This window comes from Rhinatrema bivittatum, chromosome 2, assembly GCF_901001135.1.
Source record: "Rhinatrema bivittatum chromosome 2, aRhiBiv1.1, whole genome shotgun sequence".
NCBI lineage: Eukaryota > Metazoa > Chordata > Amphibia > Gymnophiona > Rhinatrematidae > Rhinatrema > Rhinatrema bivittatum.
In genome coordinates, this window is record NC_042616.1 from 634,633,285 (window position 1) to 634,659,433 (window position 26,149).

Here is a 26,149-nt window from a genome sequence, read left to right on the forward strand (position 1 = left end):
TTGCTTTATGTTCCTATAAAATTGTGGGATATAGCTCAGGGGATCTCAGAGTAGGAAAAAATTAAAATGTCACAGATCTATTAAGATTTGCAGTATACAGGATGGGATATGGGCAGACCGGATGGGCCTTACAACCTTTACCTGCTGGCACAAGCTATGTGTAACTCTGAACTCAGGGAATACTTTCAGATTCACATGGTCAGTCACAAAAAAGATATCAGAACTAAGTCATATACACAGTTACAGTCTACTCATTTCAATTCCCATTCAGGAGTTTCTTCATTGAGGGGGCTGATATCATGTGGATCCCAAGGTGTTAAATGTATCAATTACCAAGCGCATTTAAAAGAACCAGAGACACTTGACTGTAGTGACTGAGATCTGAGGGACCACTGGGTTCTCTGCATGGGAGATGTGCCAAGGGAATGATATGTAGAGTGGGTCATAAGACCCAAAATCCTCAACATGATATGTACAGTGGGTCATAAAATTCAATATCCTCAACATATCCCATGGTGATGAATTCTTTGTACTGTGAATATTAAAGTGATAGTCCTTTGTTGTAGAAGAAAGATTTTTGCCTGAGTCATGTTCAGCAGAGCTCCGATAAACTCCAACTGAAGTCACAGACTCGAGTGGGATTTGGGATAGTTAAGTATGAATTCTAGCAACTCTATGCTTGGATGGTCTTGCAAATCAATTCTATGGCACCTGCCTTGTGATGTGTTTTTGACCACATGAATCCCCAGCTGTGTTGATGTACTGCCACCATGGCAAGGCATTTGGTGAAGGCACATAGGGCTAATGCTAAGCCAAAGGGCAGTATGCAGTACTGGAGGTGATGGTTCTTCACCACGAATATGAGCTATTTCCTTTGATGGGGGAAAGCATAGTTGCTTACCTGTAATAGGTGTGCTCCTAGGACAACAGGATGTGGGTGACATCGTCGGATGGAGCCCAGCATGGAAAACTTTTGTCAAAGTTTCTAGAAGCTTTGACCAGCACACTGAACATGCCCAGGCTACTGCTATCTGCACATCCATGCGAGGTTCCCTTTCAGTCTCGTAACATAGATGAAAATACGAGCAAAAAAATAAAACAAACTGGATGAAGAACCCAACTCCATGAGGAGGCGGGCGGGATTCCTGAGGACTAAAATCCTGCTGTCCTAGGAGAACACCTGTTACAGGTAAGCAACTGTGCTTTCTTCTAGGACAAGTAGGTGAGTACCAAGCTACGGACCATCCTCACTAACATAAGAGATCAACAGTAATCAAACAAGGTGCCAACGGGCACAACCACTGCAATGCTGTAGGTTGGCTGAGGACTGTCTGGTTCCCACGAAGCATGGACAGGAAGAGTTGAGTTCAGGTATAGAACAGGTTGTGCGGGACAGATTGAGCAAAGGCACTGTCCTGGCACCTGTCCTTATCCAAGCAGTAATGAGCAGCAAACATGTGAAGGGAACTCTGGGTTGCAGCTCAGCAAATTTCGATGATGGGGACTGCATGTAAATGAGCCGACATCGCCTGCACAGAGTGAGCCTTTAATCTGCCAGCTAGTGGAGGCCTGCCTGCTTGTAGCAAAAGGTATACAAAACACGCAGGGAGATGTTTTAACACATTATAGGTTACCAATATAAGGGAGTAAGATGGAGGATATGTTATCCTATACTGAACAGGCAGCTAGTCAGATCTTGTCAGGCTTGCACTTATTCGATTTGGTTGCTGTTGAAGGCAAAACAGGAAACTGGGATAATTATGTTAAAAACCGTAAAAAAAAAATCATAAGAATGGAACTCCACGCATCTACGCTGGCAGAATACTGTCATGTCAAACGCATACCACGTGGGTTACGATTAAACAAAGAACCGTCTTTATTCACTGATGAGAGTTTTATACAAAAATGGAATGCTATTCTTAACACGTGCTCACACGATTTAATGATATTGATTGTTGAAAATAAAAATAAAATTGAAAATATACAAACAGATCAATATAGAACTGGAAAAAATTCAGGAAGAATTTCCTAAAGAAGTGTTGGAGGATCACATGACCAAATTGCAATGCCAATTGGACAAATATAAGAAAGAAACAAAAAATGTTAAAGTGAGTATATTTCGCAGGGATGAAAAGGACTATAATAGTGGGTCCTTGTATGTATTTACGTTTATCCTTGTATGCAGATTAATAAAAAATCACAAGGAAAAAAGAGGGGATTTTTCATCCTTGGACGAATCTAATGATGAACTTGAGGGGTCCTCAAATAAAAATCAAAGAGATCCACGACATGCAAGATTTAAAGAAGGGGACAGTAATAGTTCATGTGATCCTGACCAATCTTCTTCTTTTTTAGATTCACGTTCTCACGGGTACAAAACAGTGCGAGAACCCAAATTCCAAAGGGGCAAAAATACAAGCACAGGATACAATCTAAGAAGGTGCTATATGACGATTATACATCAGTGAATGAAAGTAAAGCAAATGTTGTTTACCTGTAACAGGTGTTCTCACAGGACAACAGGATGTTAGTCCTCACATAAGGGTGATGTCAGTGGACGGAGCCCTGTTATGGAAAACTTTTCTGTCAAAGTTTCTATAAAGCTTTGACTGACACTGGCACACTGAGTGCACTGAGCATGCTCAGCTTGCAATTATCCCTGTGACCACAGGTGTCTCCCCTCAGTCTCGTCTTATAGCAAAAAGCGCAAGCAAAACTAAAATAATAAAACATATGTAGACCCAACTCTGCAGACTGGCAGGTGGGTTTCATGAGGACTAACATCCTGCTGTCCTGTGAGAACACCTGTTACAGGTAAGCAACATTTGCTTTCTCATAGAACAAGCAGGATAGTAGTCCTCACATATGGGTGAGTACCGAGCTGAGGATGCCCGAGAGTGCACCAAATGCACCCAAAGTGCTTTTGTGATAGAATATATTGCTGTCTGCACTTCATATTTTTCTCTCTCTCTCTGCTTTTAGATATTGAGATTGTATATTAATTTTGCTGTGGGTTAATTATTTCAAGACAAAAAAAACCAACAAAAAAAATTCCTGTTGAGGTACTCCTGTCTCTATAATCACTCTACACTTTAATCTCTATCTTTAACTACATATAGCTGTTATTAAAAATCACTGTTTATCTAGATTTAAACATTGGGGCCAAAAATTGATGTGGAGTGAGTTTTAAAGCAAAACTGAAAGCATTACTGAAACAGCCTTGCTGTAACCAGCTTGGGCAGCAGACTCACAGAACCAGCAGGGGGCAATTAGATCATTTGAGGGCTGTGCTCAGCCAGAACACAGGAAATACTAAAGCTTCTTGTGTCCAGCCTCGTAAAAAAGTTTAACATAGTAAGCCAATCTGGGGGAGGCTATTGTCAAATGCAATAGCAGATACAGGGTCCTGAGAGCAACTTTGACCAAGCTTCAATAAAGAAAGTCCCAGCCACTTTACATTATTCAGGAATGAATTACCCATTACCACAGAATAACCAAAAGTCAAGGAAAGAGAGATTTACTGTGGGCTCAGGAAGGATAAGACCTGTGACCCACAGACACCCATTATTGTCAGTTGTGCAGCCCGCAACGCTACCCCCCCCCCTCACACAGGGTATTAAGGAACTCAAAAATCAGTATTACAGTGGGCTCTGGAAGAATTAGACCTGTGATCCAGAAACACACACTGTATCAAGTGCAACAAGTACAAAATTCCTTCTCTGTACTAAATACTGAAGAAGTTCTTGAGAAAAAGAGTGAAGTGTTATCTGAAAAGAGAAATGAAACCCAATGCATACAGAAATTCCTATCAGAAACCAAAGAAAAAAGCTCACTGTGATGGATGACTCTGTCAGAGGCACTAATCTTTTCCCTTGCACAAATGCAAAGGGAAAAGTGGATAACAAAACTCAACTAAAGAGGTCACAAAAGGAGTCCAGGAACAAAGAAAGCTGGAAAGCTATGAGCACAAACGCTCATAGTTTGGGCAATAAAATCCCAGATCTGCAAGCCCTAATAGTGGAGGCGGACTTGGACGTTGTTGCTGTCACAGAAACGTGGTTTACAGAATCTCATGACTGAGATATGGCAATACCAGGCTCTAACTTGTTAAGGAAGGACAGAGAGGATAGGAAAGGGGGAGGAGTGGCTCTTTATGTCAGAAACAATATCCAAGCATCTGAGCTGCAAGGAAGATGGGGCAATGAAGAAGCACTATGGGCCGACCTAAAAAAGATGGGGCATCCATTTTTATTGGAGTGGTTTACAGGCCTCCAAACCAAAAGGAAGAACTGGACAGAGATCTGATTGAAGACATCCAAAAGATAGGAAAGAAGGGAGAATTAGTGATCATTGGAGACTTTAATACACCAGATGTAGACTGGAGAATCCCATCTGCAGAATCTAATAGTAGAGAAATAGTGGATGCCCTGCAAGAAGCTTTGTTCAAACAAATGGTAATGAAACCCACGAGAGGAGCTATACTCGACTTAGTGCTCACTAATGGAGATTATGTCTCTGATGTCCAGGGGGGCGCCCACCTCAGCAGCAGTGATCGAACGGTATGGTTTAATATCACAAAAAGGATATGGAAAAGAAGCACAAAGACCCGAGTTTTGCAGTTCAAAAACACGGACTTTGATGAAATGGGGAAGTACCTGGAGGAAGAACTAAAAGGCTGGGAGAACGAGAGAAATGTGGATCAACAGTGGACCAATCTAAAAAGAGCAGTTACCAAGGCAACTAATCTATATGTTAGAAAAGTAAAGAAAAGCAAAAGAAAAATGAAACCTATCTGGTTCTCAAAGGAGGTAGCTGACAAAATAAAGGCCAAAAGAACAGCATTCAAGAAATATAAAAGATCCCAAAGGGAGGAACACAAAGAAGAATATCTGGTAGAACTGAGGGATACGAAGAAATTAATCAAGACAGCAAAAAGTCAAGCGGAAGAGAGGATTGCCAAGGATGTGAAGAGAGGTAACAAAACATTTTTCAGATATATCAGTGATAAGAGAAAAGTTCAAAGTGGTATAGTGAAATTGAAAGGATCAATGTGTGGAGAGAGGCGAAGAAATGGCAGAAATATTAAACGAATACTTCAGTTCTGTGTTCACTAAAGAGGACCCTGGAGAAGGACCGTCGCTAGTTAACAAGAAACTGCAGGGGAGTGGAGTAGATGTAACTCCATTTACAGTAGAGAATATATGGGAAGAGCTGGGGAAACTGAAAGTGGACAAAGCCATGGGGCCTGATGAGGTTCATCCCAGGATACTGAGGGAGCTCAGAGATGTGCTGGCGGGTCCGCTGTGTGACCTGTTCAATAGATCCCTAGAAACGGGAGTTGTGTCGAGCGATTGGAGAAGAGCGGTGGTGGTCCCGCTTCACAAGAGTGGGAACAGAGAAGAGGCTGGTAACTACAGACCGGTTAGCCTCACTTCAGTGGTGGGAAAAGTAATGGAGTCACTGTTGAAAGAGAGAATAGTGAACTATCTACAGTCCGGAGAATTGATGGACCAGAGGCAGCATGGATTCACCAGGGGAAGATCCTGTCAGACAAATCTGATTGACTTTTTTGACTGGGTAACCAAGGAATTGGATCAAGGAAGAGCACTCGATGTCATCTACTTGGATTTCAGCAAAGCTTTTGATATGGTTCCGCATAGGAGACTGGTGAATAAAATGAGAAGCTTAGGCGTGAGTACCGAGGTGGTGGCCTGGATTACAAACTGGTTGACGGACAGAAGACAATGTGTGATGGTAAATGGAACTCTCTCTGAAGAGAGAGCGGTTTTAAGCGGTGTACCGCAAGGATCGGTATTGCGACCAGTCCTGTTCAATATCTTTGTGAGCGACATTGCGGACGGGATAGAAGGTAAAGTTTGTCTTTTTGCGGATGACACTAAGATCTGCAACAGAGTGGACATGCCGGAAGGAGTGGAGAGAATGATATGGGATTTAAGGATGCTGGAAGAGTGGTCGAAGATAAGGCAGCTGAGATTCAATGCCAGGAAGTGCAGAGTCATACATATGGGGAGTGGAAATCCGAATGAACAGTATTCGATGGAGGGAGAAAGGCTGATGTGCACGGAGCAGGAGAGAGAACTTGGGGTGATAGTGTCTAATGATCTGAAGTCAGCGAAACAATGTGACAAGGCGATAGCTAAAGCCAGAAGAATGCTGGGCTGCATAGAGAGAGGAATATAGCGTAAGAAAAGGGAAGTGATTATCCCCTTACTTAACATAAGAAAATGCCATACTGGGTCAGACCAAGGGTCCATCAAGCCCAGCATCTTGTTTCCAACAGTGGCCAATCCAGGCCATAAGAACCTGGCAAGTACCCAAAAACTAAGTCTATTCCATGTTACCATTGCTAATGGCAGTGGCTATTCTCTAAGTGAACTTAATAGCAGGTAATGGACTTCTCCTCCAAGAACTTATCCAATCCTTTTTTAAACACCGCTATACTAACTGCACTAACCACATCCTCTGGCAACAAATTCCAGAGTTTAATTGTGCGTTGAGTCAAAAAGAACTCCCTCAGATTAGTTTTAAATGTGCCCCATGCTAACTTCATGGAGTGCCCCCTAGTCTTTCTACTATCCGAAAGAGTAAATAACCGATTCACATCTACCCATTCTAGACCTCTCATAATTTTAAACATCTCTATCATATCCCCCTTCAGCTGTCTCTTCTCCAAGCTGAAACGTCCTAACCTCTTTAGTCTTTCCTCATAGGGGAGCTGTTCCATTCCCCTTATCATTTTGGTCGCCCTTCTCTGTACCTTCATCGCAATTATATCTTTTTTGAGATGCGGCGACCAGAATTGTACACAGTATTCAAGGTGTGGTCTCACCATGGAGCGATACAGAGGCATTATGACATTTTCTGTTTTATTCACCATTCCCTTTCTAATAATTCCCAACATTCTGTTTGCTTTTTTGACTGCCGCAGCACACTGAACCAACGAGTTCAATGTGTTATCCACTATGACGCCTAGATCTCTTTCTTGGGTTGTAGCACCTAATATGGAACCCAACATTGTGTAATTATAGCATGGGTTATTTTTCCCTATATGCATTACCTTGCACTTATCCACATTAAATTTCATCTGCCATTTGGATGCCCAATTTTCCAGTCTCACAAGGTCTTCCTGCAATTTATCACAATCTGCTTGTGATTTAACTACTCTGAACAATTTTGTGTCATCTGCAAATTTGATTATCTCACTCGTCGTATTTCTTTCCAGATCATTTATAAATATATTGAAAAGTAAGAGTCCCAATACAGATCCCTGAGGCACTCCACTGCCCACTCCCTTCCACTGAGAAAATTGTCCATTTAATCCTACTCTCTGTTTCCTGTCTTTTAGCTAGTTTGCAATCCACGAAAGGACATCGCCACCTATCCCATGACTTTTTACTTTTCCTAGAAGTCTCTCATGAGGAACTTTGTCAAACGCCTTCTGAAAATCCAAGTATACTACATCAACCGGTTCACCTTTATCCCTTGTACATGTCCTTGGTGAGGCCTCACTTGGAGTACTGTGTTCAGTTCTGGAGACCGTATCTCCAAAGAGACAGACAAGATGGAGGCGGTCCAGAGAAGGGCAACCAAAAAGGTGGAGGGTCTTCATCAAATGACTTATGAGGAGAGATTGAAGAATCTAAATATGTACACCCTGGAGGAAAGGAGGAGCAGAGGTGATATGATACAGACTTTCAGATACTTGAAAGGCTTTAATGATCCAAAGACAACGACAAACCTTTTCCGTCGGAAAAAATCAACAAAACCAGAGGTCACGATTTGAAGCTCCAGGGAGGAAGACTCAGAACCAATGTCAGGAAGTATTTCTTCACAGAGAGGGTGAGGATGCCTGGAATGCCCTTCCGGAGGAAGTGGTGAAGACCAGAACTGTGAAGGACTTCAAAGGGGCGTGGGATAAACACTGTGGATCCATAAAGTCTAGAGGACGTGAATGAAGAGTGGGTGGCTTGCGGGAATGACAGCTACTACCTGGAGATAATACCCTTATTCAATAAACATACACATGGTTAATGCGACTCCAACATTGCTCTAAGCTTCAACGGCAAGAGGAAATGTGGAAAAAAGGATTTGCATTCACAAAAAAGCGGGGAGTAGCTTGCTTGTTACGGCGGTTATTACCCCAAACCAAATAAGCCTGATACTTCACGCATATCCAGCACAGCTCTCTGCTTCAATGGCAGGGAAGACAGATACTTCACACATATCCAGCATAGCTCTCTGCTTCAACAGCAGGGGGAATGAAGAAAAGTGGATCTATATACAGACAACAACCAACAAGGACTGAATTACATAGTCTGGGTAAACAAATAAGCATGGGTGTAGCTTGCTTATTGCGGCGGTTACTACCCCTAACTAATTAAGCTACATATTTCACTTAGATGCAGTTCCAACACTGCTCTCTACATTACTAGTTACTAAGAGCCAAGAGAAACAGATAAGTATGAGAAGAAAAAAAGTGCGAAGCTTGCTGGACAGACTGGATGGGCCGTTTGGTCTTCTTTTGCCGTCATTTCTATGTTTCTATGTCTATGTTTCTATAAAGACGTGCAAAAGGCGCAATGACGGGGGTGGAATTTGGTAAGGAGGGCATCCTGAAAACCTTAACGGGTTGGTGGAAGGATGTTGGGTAGTTAAACCGAAAAGAAGATGAGTAAACTGACTGGCCAAACATGGAAGCATGCTGGCCAGTCTTATCTAAGCAATAATGGGTTGTGAAGGTATGGAGAGAGCTCCAGGTTGCAGCCTTACAAATATGTACAAGCGGCACCAGCCAAAGGTGAGCTATTGAGGCTGGTACGGCCCTAACAGAGTGTGGTTACACATGGTGTTGTAGTGAAATGCCTGCTTGTTGGTAGGAAAAAGTGATAAAGACCGTCAATTAGGAGGAAAAGGTCTGTTTGCCCACTGGAACTCGCAGCTTGGCTTTTGCCACAGAAGGAAAGAGTTAGGTGTAATTCCTATGGAGTGTAGTGCGGTTTAGATAGAATGCAAGTGCACTTTTACAGTCCAAGGAGTGGAAAACCCTCTCGCTCTGGTGAGAGAGAGGTGTTGGGAAAAAGTGGGCAGAGTATATTCTGAGTAAGGTGAGATGCTGCGTCTACCTTAAGATGAAGTTGAATATGTAAGACCACTTGGTCACGGAGGAATGCAGGGTTGGGTGAGTATGCAACAAGGTGTGGAACTCACTGACCCTGTTGGCAGAAGTAATGACTACGAGGGAAAGAATTTCCAATGCCAGATTGTTAAGTGAGAGGAATGGCAAGGCTTGAACAGGGAACGTATGAGTCTTGTAAGCACTAAATATAGGCCCCATTCCGTAACCAGTAAAAATAGAGGCAGCTTAATCAGTGGATAACCCATGGTAAGCTGACTCAGAAGGGGTTGAACCGTTAATCGGGTATCCCCACTCCCAAGTGGTACGCCAGTTGGAACCAGGTGTACCCATGTGGAAGATGTCTGGGGAGCAGAATCCGAAGGAGTAAGAGAAAAGAGTGGTGTAGAAAAAAAGGGGGTAATACCCTTTTGTATGCGCCATGTGGTAAATCATGCCATTTTGAATGATAAGATTTATGTGTGGAAGGTTTTTGTGACACTGCCAGTACCTGAGAACATCAGTGAGTCCATGATATGAGACTGACCTGTGAGAAGGCAAATTGGTTACTGGTGTGATAGATTGAGAAGAATGGGAAAAGCATACTGGTCTCGGCTAGGACGTGGGTCTGAGAAATAGTGAACCCCATCCCGATGGGGTGGGACAGGAAAAAAAAGAGGAAAGACCATTTAACTGAAACTCTAGCAGACTTACATTGGTTGCCCATCGAATACAGGATAAAATACAAGGCTTTATGTACCATACACAAACTAATATATGATAAAGAAGCAGACTGGCTAAACACAGCCTTACGAGTACACGTCCCACAAAGAAACCTCCGCTCAGCAAACAAAGCACTACTAACAATCCCTTCAGTAAAGTCAGCAAAACTAACCCAAGTGAGAGAAAGGACTTTATCATTGGCTGGGCCCATACTATGGAACACGATGCCCCCTGAACTCAGATTACAGAATAATCTCAAAACTTTTAAGAAAAATTTAAAAACATGGTTCTTTAAAAAAACCTTCACTAAAGAGTCTGGAGGGTAGAGAATGAAAGTACATGGAAATGCAGATGAGAATGATTTTATGCAATCCTACATTTAAGAAGTAATATCTCAAAGAGATAGTAACTCAATAATATACCTGGACTAGACCAACCTTGCTCAAATATTGATTTTAGTTATGAAATTGTAACCGAACTTTATTGGCACCTGTTAGAATGTACAATAACCTACATTAAATACCTTAGTCTATGTGGCTATTTGTAAACCGTTGCGATGGTATATAACTTAGCGACGGTATAGAAAAGTTTTTAAATAAATAAATAAATAATAAGAGTGCTGGCTATGAGAGGCATTGAAAGAGACACATATAAGAGGCCGTTGTTGCAGCAAAGGCATCCATGAGAACGCATTCGAGACATGCGTAGGGAGTAGAATCTGTCCACCGTATGGTTCGATTCAGACGCAGAGGGCAAGGTCAGTTGACCTCAGCGCTAGAAGATTTTTCTCGCTACACATGTAGTCCGAGACCATCTGAGAGGATGGAAATCTATATGGAGAAGGTCTACTAGTGCATTAGAACATAAGAACATAAGAAAATGCCATACTGGGTCAGACCAAGGGTCCATCAAGCCCAGCATCCTGCTTCCAACAGTGGCCAATCCAGGCCACAAGAACCTGGCAAGTACCCAAAAACTAAGTCTATTCCATGTTACCATTGCTAATGGCAGTGGCTATTCTCTAGGTGAACTTAATAGCAGGTAATGGACTTCTCCTCCAAGAACTTATCCAATCCTTTTTTAAACACAGCTATACTAACTGCACTAACCACATCCTCTGGCAACAAATTCCAGAGTTTAATTGTGCGTTGATTAAAAAAGAACTTTCTCCGATTAGTTTTAAATGTGCCCCATGCTAATTCAGTAAGTCTGTTAGATAAATGGCCCGGGATTGCTCGGAGTGAGCAATTGCTCGGAGTGAGTGTGCCTCAGCACCCCCAAGGGCCTTGGGGGTGCTGAGGCACAGATGTTATGTTCTTCTCTCCTATTCTAATGCATGGCACTTCTACATAGCTACATTTTTGTAGAGATACCAGGGGGGACCTACATAATGTTTCTTTTTAAGGTCAGTGATGCAAGATATCATATTGCCAATCAGATAACAATCACGTAAAAGGATGTTCAAGCTGCTAGGTTTCAAAATAAAGCATGTAAAAATACTTAAATAGGGACTTATCTGGCTAAGTGGCAGCCCCTGAATATCCAGCCATGTATTTATCTGGCTAAGAAGATAGCTGGATATCTTGGACAGGCAATGGGTGGAATGAGGCAGGCAACTTATCCAATTATTGTAATTGGATAAGTGCCTATATTCAGACTATTTGATTAACCAAACAAGTTTAGACCTGCAGGTCTAAAGTTATCCAGATATAACTTATCTGGCTAACAAGAACTTATCAGTTATATTCAGCAGCATAGCTGTGCTGTTGAATATCCCTTTTAAGTTGTCTGGATAAGTTTTATCCGGATAACAAACACAGAAAAAGAAATGTCAGAAAAGGACCAAATGGTGCATCCATCTACCCACTAAGCCTGTGCCATGTAGATTACTCCATGCTTATATGTTTCTCAGACCATAAAAGTCAGGGCCCTCAGTTGCTATTTTAATCCAGTTCCCCATTACACACACACACACACCCCACCAGTGCTTATCACTTTCCCACACTAGCCCTCATTCAGGCCGATACAGAAAAACGCCCGCTCTCCCAGTGCGCACACAGGCCTCTCCTGGGCACGTGATTCAGGAGGGTGGCCTATGCAAATTAGGGTCCGAGGTAAAAGGTGGCGCTAGGGACACTAGCGTGTCCCTAGCACCTCCTTTTTGACAGGAGCGGTGGCTGTCAGCGAGTTTGACAGCCGACGCTCAATTTTTCCAGCTTCGGTTCTCAAACCTGCTGACAGCCACGGGTTCGGAAAACGGATGCCGGCTAAATTGAGCGTCCGTCTTCCAACCCGCGGGCTGATTTTTAATTTTTTTTTTTTTAGTTTTTACTGTTTTTTTACTTTTGGGGCCTCCGACTTAATATAGCTATGATATTAAGTCAGAGGGTGTACAGAAAAGCAGTTGTACAGAGCGCACTGTACTGTATCGGCCTGATTGATTGCTGTTGAATCCAATTTCCTGTTATGCCTTGCTGTTGAAGCAGAGAACAATGTTTGAGTTACATCACTGTAACAGTCTTGTTGCTCAACGAATCCAATTCCCCTTCTCCCCCTGTCGTTGAAGCAGAGAGCAATGATGGAGCTGTATCAACAGTATCAAGGCTTATTGGTTAAGGGTAATAACCGCCAGACCATCAAGTTACTGCTTGTACTCTTTTCTTCATTTCCATCCTTTAGCCTTTAGGGTTCCACAGTATTTATCTCATGCCCTTTTGAATTCCTTTACTGTTTTGGTTTTCACCACCTCCTCCAGAAGGGCATCTACCACCCCTTTCTGTGAAAAAATATTTTCTGACGCTGGCTCTGATGTGTCCTCCTTGGAGTTTCATTTCATGACCCCTAGTTCTACTGATTTCTTTCCAATGGAAAAGGTTTGACATTTGCACCTCATTAAAACCTTTTAGGTATCTGAAAGTATGTATCATGTCACCCCTGTGCCTCCTCTCTTCCAGGGTATACATACTCATATCCTTCATTCTCTCCTCATAGGTTTGCTGTCCTGACCCCACACCATTTTGGTAGCCCTTCTCTGGACCACCTCCATCCTGTCTCTATCCCTTTTGAGATAAGGGCTCCAGAACTGAACACAGTACTCCACGTGAGGCCTCACCAAGGACGTGTACAAGGGCATCACCACCTCCATTTTCTTACTGGTTATTCCTCTTTATATGCAGCCCAGCATTCTTCTGGCTTTAGCCATTGCCTTGTCAAATTGCATCGCCATTTTCAGATTGCCAGAAACTATCACCCCCAAGATCCTGCTCTTGGTCCCCCCAACTCATAGCACTCTTTTGGATTACTGCATCCCAAATGCATGACTCTGCACTTCTTGGCATTGAAACGCAACTATTAAATATTCAACCACTCTTCAAGCCTTTGTAAATCACTTTTCGTTCTTTCCACTTCTTCTGGTATGTCTACTCTGTTGCAGATCTTGATATCATCTGCAACCTTCTATCCCTTCCGAAACATCGTTCACAAAGATATTGAACAGAACCAGCCCCATTACTGATCCCTGAGGCACTCCACTTAACACGGCTTTCTCTTTAGAGCAGGTTCCATTTACCATTACGTACTGTCTCCTATCAGTCAACCAGTTTGTAATCCACTCCACCACCTTGACGCTAACGCCGAAGCTTCCCATTTTGTTTATAAGCCTCCTACGTGGAACAGTTTCAAAAGCTTTGCTGAAATCCAAATAGATGACAAAGCACTCCTCCTCGATCCAATTCTCTGGTCACCCAATCAAAAAAATCAATCAGATTTGTCTGACAGGACCTTCTTCTAGTGAATTCATGCTGCCTTAGGTCCAGCAACTTACTGGATTGTAGATAGTTCAGTAGCCTTTCTTTCAGTGGCGTCTCCATTAATTTCACACCACCGAAGTGAGGCTAACCAGCATAGTTTCCAGCCTCCTTTCTGTTATCACTCTTATGAAGTGGAACCACCAAGGCTCTTCTCCAATTTTGCGGCTCCACTCTCGTTTCTAGGGATTTATTGAACGGGTCCTTTAGTGGACCCACCAGGACATCTGAGTTCTTGTAGTATCCTGGGATGTACCTCATCCAGCCCATTGGACTTGTCCACATTCATTTTTCCTAGCTCTTCCCATACATATTCTTCTGTAAAGAGAGTTGTGTCTAGCCCATTCCCTTCTACAGTCTTGTCAACCAGCAATGGTCCTTCTCCATGGTCTTCTTTAGTGAACACAGAACTAAAGAATTTATTTAATATTTCTGCCATTTCCTTGTCTGTCTCGGCACATTGCTCCTCGTCTCCCTTCAATTTCACTATACCACTTCAGGTTTTCCTTATATATCTGAAAAATGTTTTGTCACTTCACTTTACCTCTTTGGCAATCCTTTCTTCTGCCTGACATAATTTAGATAACTGGATATTTTTTAAATATTGGGTCCTCTATTTCCAGAGGGGGGATCTCTCCATGAAATTAAATGGTCCAACATACAAAGCTGAAAATATAAAACTCTTTAAATTCAAATACAGAAGGAGATACAAATATCCAAAGGAATCTAGGATGGACATGAAAGACTGGTCAAATCTGCTACCTTGTCACAAGATTGCCCATTAGAGGTTGTCCTACCATTGCACAGTCTCCTAAATAGATCAACAGTTAGCAAACAACTTTATTTTTTCATTTAAATACTTTTATTAGAAAAGAAATAAGGCAATAAACATTTTCAAAATTCAGATATGATAAATCCTATATGTGTGATATACATGTATACTGTAGTGCCTTGAACTACATAATTAACATTATCTTTCAGAAAATAAAATAGTCATTAAAGTTTTGATGAATCAGGTTTTATTTTTTGATGTTTCATATCTTCTCATCTACTTCTCTCTGTATGGGTTCTTCTTGTCATTCTCTAGTCTTTGTTCTCTTCCCTATTTTAGGCATGTTTTGCTAATGAAAGAGCACCTATTGGGAGTTCATCTCTATGCTGCAGGGGACCTTCTCCATGAACAGACTTTTCTGAAATTTGATGGCAGAGTGTCTTTCCAAGATGCCACTACTCAGGCCAAACTTCAATGATTTCGGTCCAGTGGAAGACCAACTGAGGGGTCTGGAAAATGAAGTCAGCATGAATTTATGATGAGCAGGGAAACCAGAACAGCAAGAGGAAGAAGCTGAAACTTGCCTTTTATGTGTTATGCAATTACAGGTGAATTTTAAAAGGCGTTACAGAAATGTAAAATACCATCGTAGAAATTTTAAAAAGCCATTTACAAGCTTAAAGTGCATTTATATGTGAATATCCTATACACAATTCAATGGTATATATTGTAGCAATTTTCAAAAGCCCACTTTCACGGGTCAAGTGCATTTACATGTGTAAAACCTAATGTTTAACCACGTAAATACTTTTTAAAATCAAGCCCTAATTACTTGCTTTCAGTTACATTTCTTTTTTCTCTTTTCTTCAGCGATTCCTTGATTCCTTTCTCTCTACATTTTCTGCCTATCTCCTTTCATTCTCTCCCCTCCCCTAAAGAAAAACTATTGCTATCTCTGGGAGTTAGAGGAATTAAATCTACTTTATGGGATCTGTTGGGTACTTGCAACCTGGACTGGTCACTGGTGGAGATAGGATGTTGGGCTTCATAGACCTTTGTCTGACCCAGCATAGAAATTTTTATGTTCTCCTCCCTTCCTCCTAGGGCAGCAGCCCTAGAAAAACTTCAAAAGTTCATCAAGTCTCTGACAGCCACATAAACAAAAAGACCCACTAGATTTGCCGTTAAATCACTTTGCATCTATTATAACCAGACTGTGATTCTCTTTGTGGAAAGATGACAGAAAGAGGTGGGAATTTTGAAAGAAAAAGTGCAACAGTATAGGAGACCTGCAAAAGAAGATGGCTGTGTCAAAAACAGAGATAATAGGTTGAAGAGGGAGAGGTGAAAGGAAATGGTTAGAAAGAAAAGGCTGCAGGAGGAGGAGTTGGGAGAAGACTGCGAAAGGAGAGCAGGATGGGCAGGAGAGAAAATGATGCAGGGGATTGGAGGAAGATTACAAGATCAGTGAAGAGTGGAGGGAGAGGTGGTTGTGAAAAAGGGAGGAGGAAAAGAAAGTAGAATGGACAGAGAGTGAGAAGGTTGCAGGAAAAGGAAGTGGATGGAGAGAAAGCTGAAGGAGGATGGAGGGAAGGTGAGACAGGAGTAAGAAAATGTCAGAAGAAGAGAAGGTTGCAGAGGGTTGACGAGAGATAAGTTCAGAGATAGAAGATTGAGAAGGAGGGAGGGAGGGGTATAGCTAAAAGGTTATGGACAGGAAAGGGAAAGAGTTAAGACAGATCCAAGGATTCTAGGGAAAGTGGAAGGGACAGATTGTAATTTTAATCTGCCTTGAGACTAACTTGGGAAAAGGCAGAATATAAAAAATGTATAAATAAATAAAAATAAAATATCTTATGCACTTAACTATGTCAAGGATGAAAATAGAAAAAAAGATTAACACATAAAAACAAAATAGAAGGCAAATACTTTTATAATGTATTAATTTAATATATTTCTTGACTACCCTTGGGGCTAATACTCTCTCCCTCAGGTCAGAACAGAATGAGGAAAAGATGACACTACCAGAAAATATAAGTAAATCATAAAAAATATTCCAGTGATAGTGTGAAGAGGGAAGGGAAGGAGGACTGATGCTCATTCTGTTCTAACCTGAGGAAGGGAGTTATTAGCTTTTGAAAGCAAGTTAAGAAATGTACTACTACTATTCATTATTTATTAAGTGCTATTAGACATAGGCAGCACTGTACAGATACAAATAAAAGGCAATCCATGGTCCATGGAAATCACAGTCTAGACAAGACAAACATTTATGACAAACAAGAGTAGGAAAATGGTTAGGATTTAAAAGCAGCCTCAAAAAGTGGATTTCTTAGACTGAATTTAAATATGGCCAGAGCGGGAGCATGACATACAGACTAAGAAAGTCTATTCCAGGCATACAGAGTAGAGATGTGAATCGTATCCTCGATCGTCTTAATGATCGATTTCGGCTGGGAGGGGGAGGGAATCGTATTGTTGCCGTTTGGGTGTGTAAAGTATCGTGAAAATCGTTAAAATCGTGAGCCGGCACACTAAAACCCCCTAAAACCCACCCCCGACCCTTTAAATTAAATCCCCCACCCTCCCGAACCCCCCCAAATGCCTTAAATTACCTGGGGGTTCAGCGGCACACTAAGACACGGCACACTAAAACCCCCTAAAACCCACCCCGACCCTTTAAATTAAATCCCCCACCCTCCCGAACCCCCCCCCCAAATGCCTTAAATTACCTGGGGGTCCGTAGCGGCGGTCCGTAGCTTAAATTACCTCCGTAGCTTTAAATTACCTCCGTAGCGGCGGTCCGTAGCTAAATCGGGGGAAGGGGGAGAGCAGGAAAACCGGCACACTAAATCGTGTAGTCTTCAGCCAGTGCCATTTTGCAAAATGGCCGCCGCAAAATGGCGGCGGCCATAGACCAAAACGATTCGACGCAGGAGGTCGTTCCGGACCCCTGCTGGACTTTTGGCAAGTCTTGTGGGGGTCAGGAGGCCCCCCCAAGCTGGCCAAAAGTTCCTGGGGGTCCAGCGGGGGTCCTGGAGCAATCTCCTGCCGCGAATCGTTTTCCATACGGAAAATGGCGCCGGCAGGAGATCGACTGCAGGAAGTCGTTCAGCGGGGGTCCGGAACCCTCGCTGAATGACCTCCTGCAGTCGATCTCCTGCCGGCGCCATTTTCCGTACGGAAAACGATTCGCGGCAGGAAATCGCTCCCGGACCCCCAAGAACTTTTGGCCAGCTTGGGGGGGCCTCCTGACCCCCACAAGACTTGCCAAAAGTCCAGCGGGGGTCCGGAACGACCTCCTGCGTCGAATCGTTTTGGTCTATGGCCGCCGCCATTTTGCAAAATGGCGCCGGCTGAAGACTACACGATTTAGTGTGCCGGTTTTCCTGCTCTCCCCCTTCCCCCGATTTAGCTACGGACCGCCGCTACGGAGGTAATTTAAGGCTACGGAGGTAATTTAAGCTACGGACCGCCGCTACGGACCCCCAGGTAATTTAAGGCATTTGGGGGGGGTTCGGGAGGGTGGGGGATTTAATTTAAAGGGTCGGGGGTGGGTTTTAGGGGGTTTTAGTGTGCCGGTTTTCCTGCCCTCCCCCTTCCCCCGATTTACGATTTTTTGACGATAAATCGGGGGAATTGGTATTGTATCGTGGCCCTAACGATTTTTGACGATTTAAAATATATCGGACGATATTTTAAATCGTCAAAAAACGATTCACATCCCTAATACAGAGCAGCAAATTGGAAAGCAATGATTCAAGGCACAGATAAGAGCGATCTGCCTGATGAAGGGAATAGGAGGAGAGAAGAATAGAAAGTGTAGGTAATGAGCTGAAGAGTTAAATATATTTGCAAGCATGTAAGAGTAGCTTGAACTGTGTGGAAGAGGATGGGGAGCCAATGTAGAGACTTGAGAAGAAGGGTTACATGGACATAGCAACGTTTATTTAGTATATTTATAAAACCACTTTCCTGGCTCTCGATATAAAGGCCATTCAAAACAGTGTACAACATGGATAATAACAAAAAAAACATATCATATTCAACTATATAAAATAAAAACAAACAAAACAGGAAAACATAGTAGTAAAACTCAGCAACTAAAAGGTCCATACTGAGCTATTGGCTGTCCAGGTAAGGGAGGAAGATAAGTTGTGCAGCTGAATTTTTAATATATTGCAGTAGGAGGTCCTCAAAGAAGAAGTTACAAGCCTAAGCAGAAGGTGATAAGAAAGTGGATGAGTATTTTGGTAGCATGCTCAGAAAGGGATGGATTTTAGCAAGTCTATAGCAAAGAAACAACATGCTGTGGAGAGGTGAATGAGGCAACAATAACCCAGAGTTACAGGCCAAGGGAACCGAGAGGAGGAAAGCACCATCCACACAAGACAGAAAACGAGGGGGGAGGGGGGAGGGGAACAAGAAATTCCGTCTTGGCCACGTTAATTTTAGGGTGGCAGCAGAACATCCAAACGGCGATGTCAGTGTATTAAGTTAGTTATCATTTGATATTTTTTTAAACTTTATTTCTATGCATGTAAGTGGGTTAACATGGCAAGCACCCTACTTTATTCAAAGATAAAAATGGAAGCCATGTAGGTAATTGCATTAGTCTGTCAGTTTTCTGTATAAAAATATTCTTCATTTTTTTGAGACTGTAATGTTCAAGAAAATTTGCTTTCTCCATAGAGTAATCTACTTTGAAATCTGTGTGTCAAGAGTTGCTGCATAAGATTTTGTTGCTGCATATGATTTTGGTTCAAAAAATGGCATTATGACTTATATTAGTTTCAATAATGAGATTTATTTACAGATCATGGAAACTGCTATGAGAATCAGACGGGCACCTTTTATGGAAGAGCTGGATTCCAGAATAGATGCCTCAAGCCTTTCATATACTATTGGTGCCCTGATGGCTTTTTAAGGATCAGCCAACATGACAATCACATTACTTCTTCCATTATGATAGCAAGTATGTTTAGGTTTACAGTAATGTCTGTGATAAAGTACCTCTCATACAACAGCAATAAAAATGGACAACTGCTCAGTCAAAATAAAAAGTAACTGGGATCAAAAAACCCTGGAAAATATCAAGGGAACAAAGTCCATTTGTAAAATATTTACATGAATGAAATTGTTTTTCATGGACTATGAGCCAATATGTTATCTATGCAAGACATTTTTTAAAAACACAAGCCACAACAATTTTAATCGATAAAAGTTTAATGTTGACTCACTTATAAAAATGAAAAAATATTTTTTTACACACACCATAAAATCGAGCATATTCCTCCTACTTGTTAGAAACTACAGGAAGGCATTTAGGAGAATGATGGTTATGATAAAACCCACAGGCTAAAGAGGGTGCATCCTGCTTAAAATCCTTTCATTGTTGCAGAAAACTAGATGCTTAGTCTAGTAATTCCTTAAAGTTAATTTAAAAAAATCTTCTCTCATAAATTCTGGTCCAGATTTCATCACTAGCTCTTCTTTTAGCAGAACTGTAAAAGTGGAAGAAAAAAAGAAAAAACTGAGTTGGAATTTTTTCATATATTCTGTGTGTTAGTCATGTCTGCATTCTTTGAACCAATGGACCTGACGCAACAATTCAACTTTAACACTTACTTTTTTTCTGCCTGTGCAGGTAGACTTCCTCTAATTCTATATTCCCTCCCTTGGCAGTCCTAATCAGTTATAGCCCAGCCTTGCTCTTATCTTAACTTCCATTATCCAATTCTTCTACTTACCACTGGGGGTTTTGACAGCTTGGGCTGGCTGATGAACAAAGAATTGCTTTTGGCAAGCCTATTTCATTTTTAATCTAATAGAGACCCCCTACAGATAGGCTTAAAAGACAACTACTGAGCAATCTGGTTGAAAATTGCTATTGTAAATGAACCCTAGCAATCACCTACTATCCTGTGTGAAAAGTCAGCCCTCCCTTTTGTGCATTTTTTCACATGGTGCTTACACTTCTTCCAGTAGTACTGTATCAATGGGAGCTGAGCTACTGATGGCACTGTAGGAATGCAGCAGGAATGCAGCAATGTCACCACAAAATGTTTTTGTCAGTAGTAACACTAGAAGCCAAGTTACCACTGTTACAGTATTGCATTATGAAAATGAAGGTTGACGACACATTTCTTGACTAGCTTTTGGAAGTTAACATTCCCTTCCTTAGGTCCAAACAGAATAAACAAGTCAGAGCAAGAGATGGCATTCTATAACACAAGTGAATCTTGATTTGACTTGCTCATTCTGTTTGGACCTGAAGAAGGGAGCATTATTTCCAGAAAGCTAATCAAGAAATGTATTCAGTTACTCCAAAACAAAATTTTCACTTATATATTCTTTTTTTTTGTGTTAACCTTTATGTTCATGCATTCAAGTGGACTATCATGGCAACTACACTAACACATACTACATTAAAATATTAAAAAATGTAAAGAGAAGCAGTTTTATTTACCTAATAAACGGTTTAAATTTAAAAGAGTTCACTAACAGTGACTGATTAAAAAATGTAAAACTCTGGATAGGATCTAAGTAAAACACAGTACAAAACGTTTTGTATCACATTGTTCAGTGATCTACTTATTTTTGCACATTGCCTTGTGAGCCCCTCAGTCTCTTCCAGAGCTCAAATTTTAGGCATGCAAATGTCAAGAATGACTAATTCATCCTTTTGTCTATGGAGGTAAGCAAACTTGCTTTTTCTGCTGATGAGCAGGCATGAATTAGCCACAATATGTGGGGAGGCCCAAGCTCAGGGTTGCATAAGTGGAACTACTTATAGATAACTTAAACCCATCAGTGGAGAATGGACTACTGGGTGAAAAGGCTGAGCAGAACTGCTTTTCTAAAAATTACTGTTTTCTCATGACTTGTTCAGATAGTAGTGGGATGTGAAGGCATGAAAAAAATGTTCAAGCAGCAGCTTTAGAAATGTCTTCAATAGAAGTGGCAAGGTAAAATTGAAGGTTGTAACACAAAAAGGTCCCTATTACATCTATAGATACCAACAAAAGCAACTATATATCATAATGTAGTTATTTTACATATTTTCCCAACATTAAAAGGTTTCTACTATATATCAAGTAGTCATCAAAACAGATATGCTTGCTAAAATAATTTTACAATATTCTCAAGTATGCATAAAGAATCACAAACACAAATACTTACAGACACATTATAAACACATAATGCAACACATAGCGCAATCAGAAAAATGTATTTAGTTATTTAATCATTTATAATCCATAAATCTTGGCAGGGTACAATATACATACAGAGTAAAGCAATTTATTTATAAACAGTAATACAAATCATAGAAAAAGGAGCATCCAAAAACAGCAAGCACACAATTAACCTGCAAAACCAGAGAATGAATGCCTAGGATGTAATAGTGCAGAGGCCTTAATAGGCAGGGAAAGCTTGAGAAAAAAAGGTAAGTTTAAGCAGCTTCCTAAATTGAAGCAGATCCCCCAGACTTCTGATTTCCACAGGTAAGTCATTCCAGTAACTAGGCCCAGCTATACTGAATCTCTTATTACGTAAGGTGGCCAAACAGACTTGCTTGAAAGAATGGATTTCTAAAAGGTGTTAAGAGGAAGAGCATAAGGTCTGAGGGGAGGTATGCACACATGGAGTCTTCAATACTAGATGGTGCAAGCCCATGCATGGCCTTAAAAACCGTGGTGAGTACTTTAAACTTTACTCTCCAAACCAAGGGGATCCAATGCAGGTTTTCCAAAATGGGGGGAGATATGATCACGCAAAGAAGAATTGGAGATTAGCCTGGCAGCTGAATTTTGTATAAGCTGCAACGCTTGAATGTGTGATGAAGGAATTCCTAGGAACAGAATATTTCAATAACCCAGACCAGACAGAATAAAAGATTGAACAACGGTGCAAAAATCCTGAGGACATAAAATGGGCTTTATGGTGTTGGATAGTCTGGAGTTTGTGATAAACTGATTGCACTAGAAAATTAATATGGGAATGCAAAGATAAGGTAGAGTTCACTATAACCCTCAAATCGAGAGCAGTCAATGAGATGGGGATGGAATGCCCTTCAAACAAGAGGCTCACAGGGATGTCCAGTTAAGGGACCCAAGACAGAAATACAATTTCTATTTTCTTTATGCTGAGTAATAATTTGTTGTCGAAAAGCCAATTCTTGATCTCAAACAAGCTGAGAGTTTCTGAAATGCATATGTGAAGGAAGAGGTGATTGGAAGGAGGAATTGTATGTCGTCTACATATATTTTGAACACCCTCAAGGTATCCACCTAATCACTGAAACATATATTCTCCATACTCTGCTGTTATTAGTCTCTCATCTCATCAAAAGTACCTCAGGAGGATTTAATTTCATTCATGTGTTTGTTGATACATGAATGACATTCTTCTGCAGGCTTGATGATATTATAAGCAGCATTCTAACAGTGAGACATGATATCTGGTGTATAATGAAGGTGGTGAAAGTAAAGAATATCATCTCTATATAATATAATATTTGAATAGCCAGGCCAGACCAGACTGGCGCTATGAGGATTATCCCAATCTTGTCCTGAAGGACTTTCTGGACAGTCCTGGAAATTAGAGGTATTGGTAGGTATGCATAGAGAAGACCAATGCTCCAATTTAGTAGAAAAGCATTGGGAGCTGAACTGTAGCTTTTTGGATGCATGGAGCAGGACCTTTTTACTTTCCTGTTGGTTTCTTTGGCAAACAGGTGGATTACCAGCTTCTCTCAGCAACTGAACAAGTCATCTGTTATTTCTTGATCCAAGGAATACTCGTGCAGTTGTATTACTGTGCTGAGGTGGTCTGCCAATGTATTCTGGATTCCCAGCAGCTAGGGTGCCTGCAAATGGGCCTTGTGATGTCTTAACATGACCAGATTTGGACAGCTTCCTCGCTAGGTGTGTAGGAACACAGTTCATCGACTGCATATGTAGAACATGGCCTCTTGGTTGACGATTTGTATTAAGATTCTCTTTTCCAAGAGGAGGAGAGAGAAAGCCCTCAGAGATTAGTGAATGACTCACAGCTAATGGTTGCTGATTTGCAGATGAAACTCCACTGGGACCACACATCTTAAGCTTATGTCACACCAGTGTGTGCCACCTTCCCTTGGTGGAGGTGTTTGCAGACAGAGTCACACGGTATGGAGGGTCCTGCTGCGGAACTTCCAGATTCATCCAAAGAGATATTCACATCCTGGAAATAACAGATATTTGGTGGGATAATGGTTAATAAAACTCATCCTGTTGGCTCTGGAAACCCCAATGAAGGCCCTGAGTGTGCAGATGAGTCAGAGGCACCATATCCACCACAGCTGACATGCATCTGAGTAGGATTGGGACTGATCTTGCTAAATGCTCAGTTCTGGTCCATGAGCAATGTGGCTCTTTCAACAGAGAGATTAGTCTTTTCCTAAAGCAAGTCTATCCAGATTCCTACGAACTGAATTCTTTGAGCCAGAATCGGGTTTGATTTGGCAAAGTTAACCAGAAAGCCGGGGGAGCGAAAGACCTGTATGGATTTTTCAAGGGATTCTAGAACACCTGATGGAAATGGACCCGTCACCAACCAATCATCCAGGTATGGGAACATACAGACTTGCAAATGATGTGCCACCACAACTATGAAGCATATTGTGAACATCCTCGGGGCCACTGAGAGGCCAAAGGGCGGCACCTTATGTTGGAAGTACATGTCACTAATAATGAACCTTAGGAATTCTGATGGGTGGGATGAATGGGAATGAGCACATAAGTGTCTTTCAGATCCAGAGTACACATCTAATCCCTCCTTTGGATGAAAGGGAGAATTGTCTGGAGGGACGTGATCTTAAATGTTACGTATGCTGGCTGCAGTGTTCCGTGGCCAGTTGCTCTTACCCGGCACAGCCCTGGCTCAGTACTGACCTCACCTGAAGTGGCAGAGCGCTGCTGCTGGCGAAAAACATCTTCGCAGCTCAGAGTCATTGCTCATGCCGCTGACGTCCTTCCCCACCAGTGACTTCCTAAGTGCCTCTCCACTGTTCTTAAAGGGACCGCGGCAGGAAAGTTCCTGCGGTCCTCTGATGACATAAGTACTTCTGCCTACTTAAGCCCGCTCCTGCCTGCAATGCCTTTCCTCAGCAACAGGTCGTGCTCCTTGTGGATTGCTAGTTGTCTGATGTCGTCATCTTCTGGATTGCTTCTCTGGTCTTGGCTTGGATTGTTCTGGACTTTGCTGTATTGTCACCTGCCCTGTCTTCTGGTAAACTTCTAGACTTTATTGGATCTCTGCCAGCCGACTTCTGGTACATCTCTGAACTCCATTGGATTGCTGCCTGCCCAGACTCCTGGTACGGTCTTGGACTTTGCTGGATTGCTACCTGCCCTGATTTCTGGTTCGTTCTGGACTCCGTTGGCTTGCTGCCTCGTGGAGTTGCTCTTCTTTGGAGACCTGCTGCTAAGTCCAGCCACCCCCAGTATCCAAGGGCTCAACTTCCAGGGAACGAGGGCTAGTATTGGTGAAGGTCTGTTGGGTCTCCATATCAGCCAGCTCTGCCTACTGACGATGAGAACCTGCAAGGCCTCCTTCCTGCAGGTAGTGACAACCTCGTCTTGGTCTCAGGGTCCACCTTCGTAACAGTTTGCTGAGACCATGGACCCTATATATCAACTAACCTCGTTGCCTTGTGCAATGACTCTGCAACACTCTACATAACAAGGACACTGCTCGTTATGAGGACATTTGTGCGGGCGCCGATCCTGAAGCAGTCTTATGTTCTGACTGCTCCCCTATGGTCGGCTCCCGTGTTTTATTCTTTATTATATATTCAAATCCGTATTTTATTTAGTTTTTATTATTTTACTAAAAAGTCCACTGCCCAATTCCCTCGACAGTCTCACCCGTGTAGCAGACCGACCCTTCACCTTAAAATTGTTTAAATGTTTATATACACTTGCTGAATGAGTTTTAACAGCTAGATCCAGTGAGGTTCAGGACAGGTCTGCCAGCCCGACACGGTCCATGTTTCGGCGGTTGCCTGCTTCAGGGGCTGCGGGGACTGGACTGGAACCGGGACTTTCTATAGACTGTTTTTTCTCCGTGATCTCATTCCTGTGAGCGGCGCCTTCACTTACGAATCCCTGCTTCAGGATCGGCGCCCGCACAAATGTCCTCATAACGAGCAGTGTCCTTGTTATGTAGAGTGTTGCAGAGACCATGGACCCAGCAGACTCTCAGGGCTCCAGGCCATTCTGGGCCTGGCTCAAAGTTCAACAGCAGCAGCACTTCTTGAAGTCGAAAAGACTTAAAAACACGGCTGTTCCAGCAAGCCTATACAGAGGAATAGATGGCATATAATAATCTTGGATAAACAGCAGTCTTTTGGAATTGGTTTTTACTTAACTTATACTGTTCTTAAGCTTTTTAAATTGTAGTATTTTTATTCCTAATTCTGGGAATCTCTTTAGTTTTTAGAATGTAGCTCTTAATATTTTATAATATGACAAGATATAATTTCATGTTTTTCTTTTTTCTTTGGTTTCTATTAGTTTGAATTGTTGTAAACTGTTGAGATGGATTTTTTTCTAGTCATCGGTATATAAAACTGTTTTAAATAAATAGAATAAAGTTGTTGGCAGGTAAGATGGAACATCTCAGCACCCGTCTGTATGTGACCACCACTGTTAGCCTGGTGCCTCTTTGAGA

At 42.0% G+C, this 26,149-nt stretch overlaps 1 protein-coding gene across 2 annotated transcripts in view; it reads right to left on the reverse strand.

Annotated features, from left to right (window-relative positions):
• Positions 1-19,640: 19,640 nt before the first annotated feature.
• The window catches only part of TCEA1 (transcription elongation factor A1), a 174,820-nt gene continuing 168,311 nt past the window's right edge, over positions 19,641-26,149 (reverse strand). For both annotated transcript variants that reach the window (XM_029591274.1, XM_029591277.1), the window contains one exon: positions 19,641-19,938. In XM_029591274.1, the coding sequence (XP_029447134.1) occupies positions 19,930-19,938 (9 nt within the window). In that variant the 3' untranslated portion in view covers positions 19,641-19,929. The remainder of the gene's footprint in view (positions 19,939-26,149) is intronic.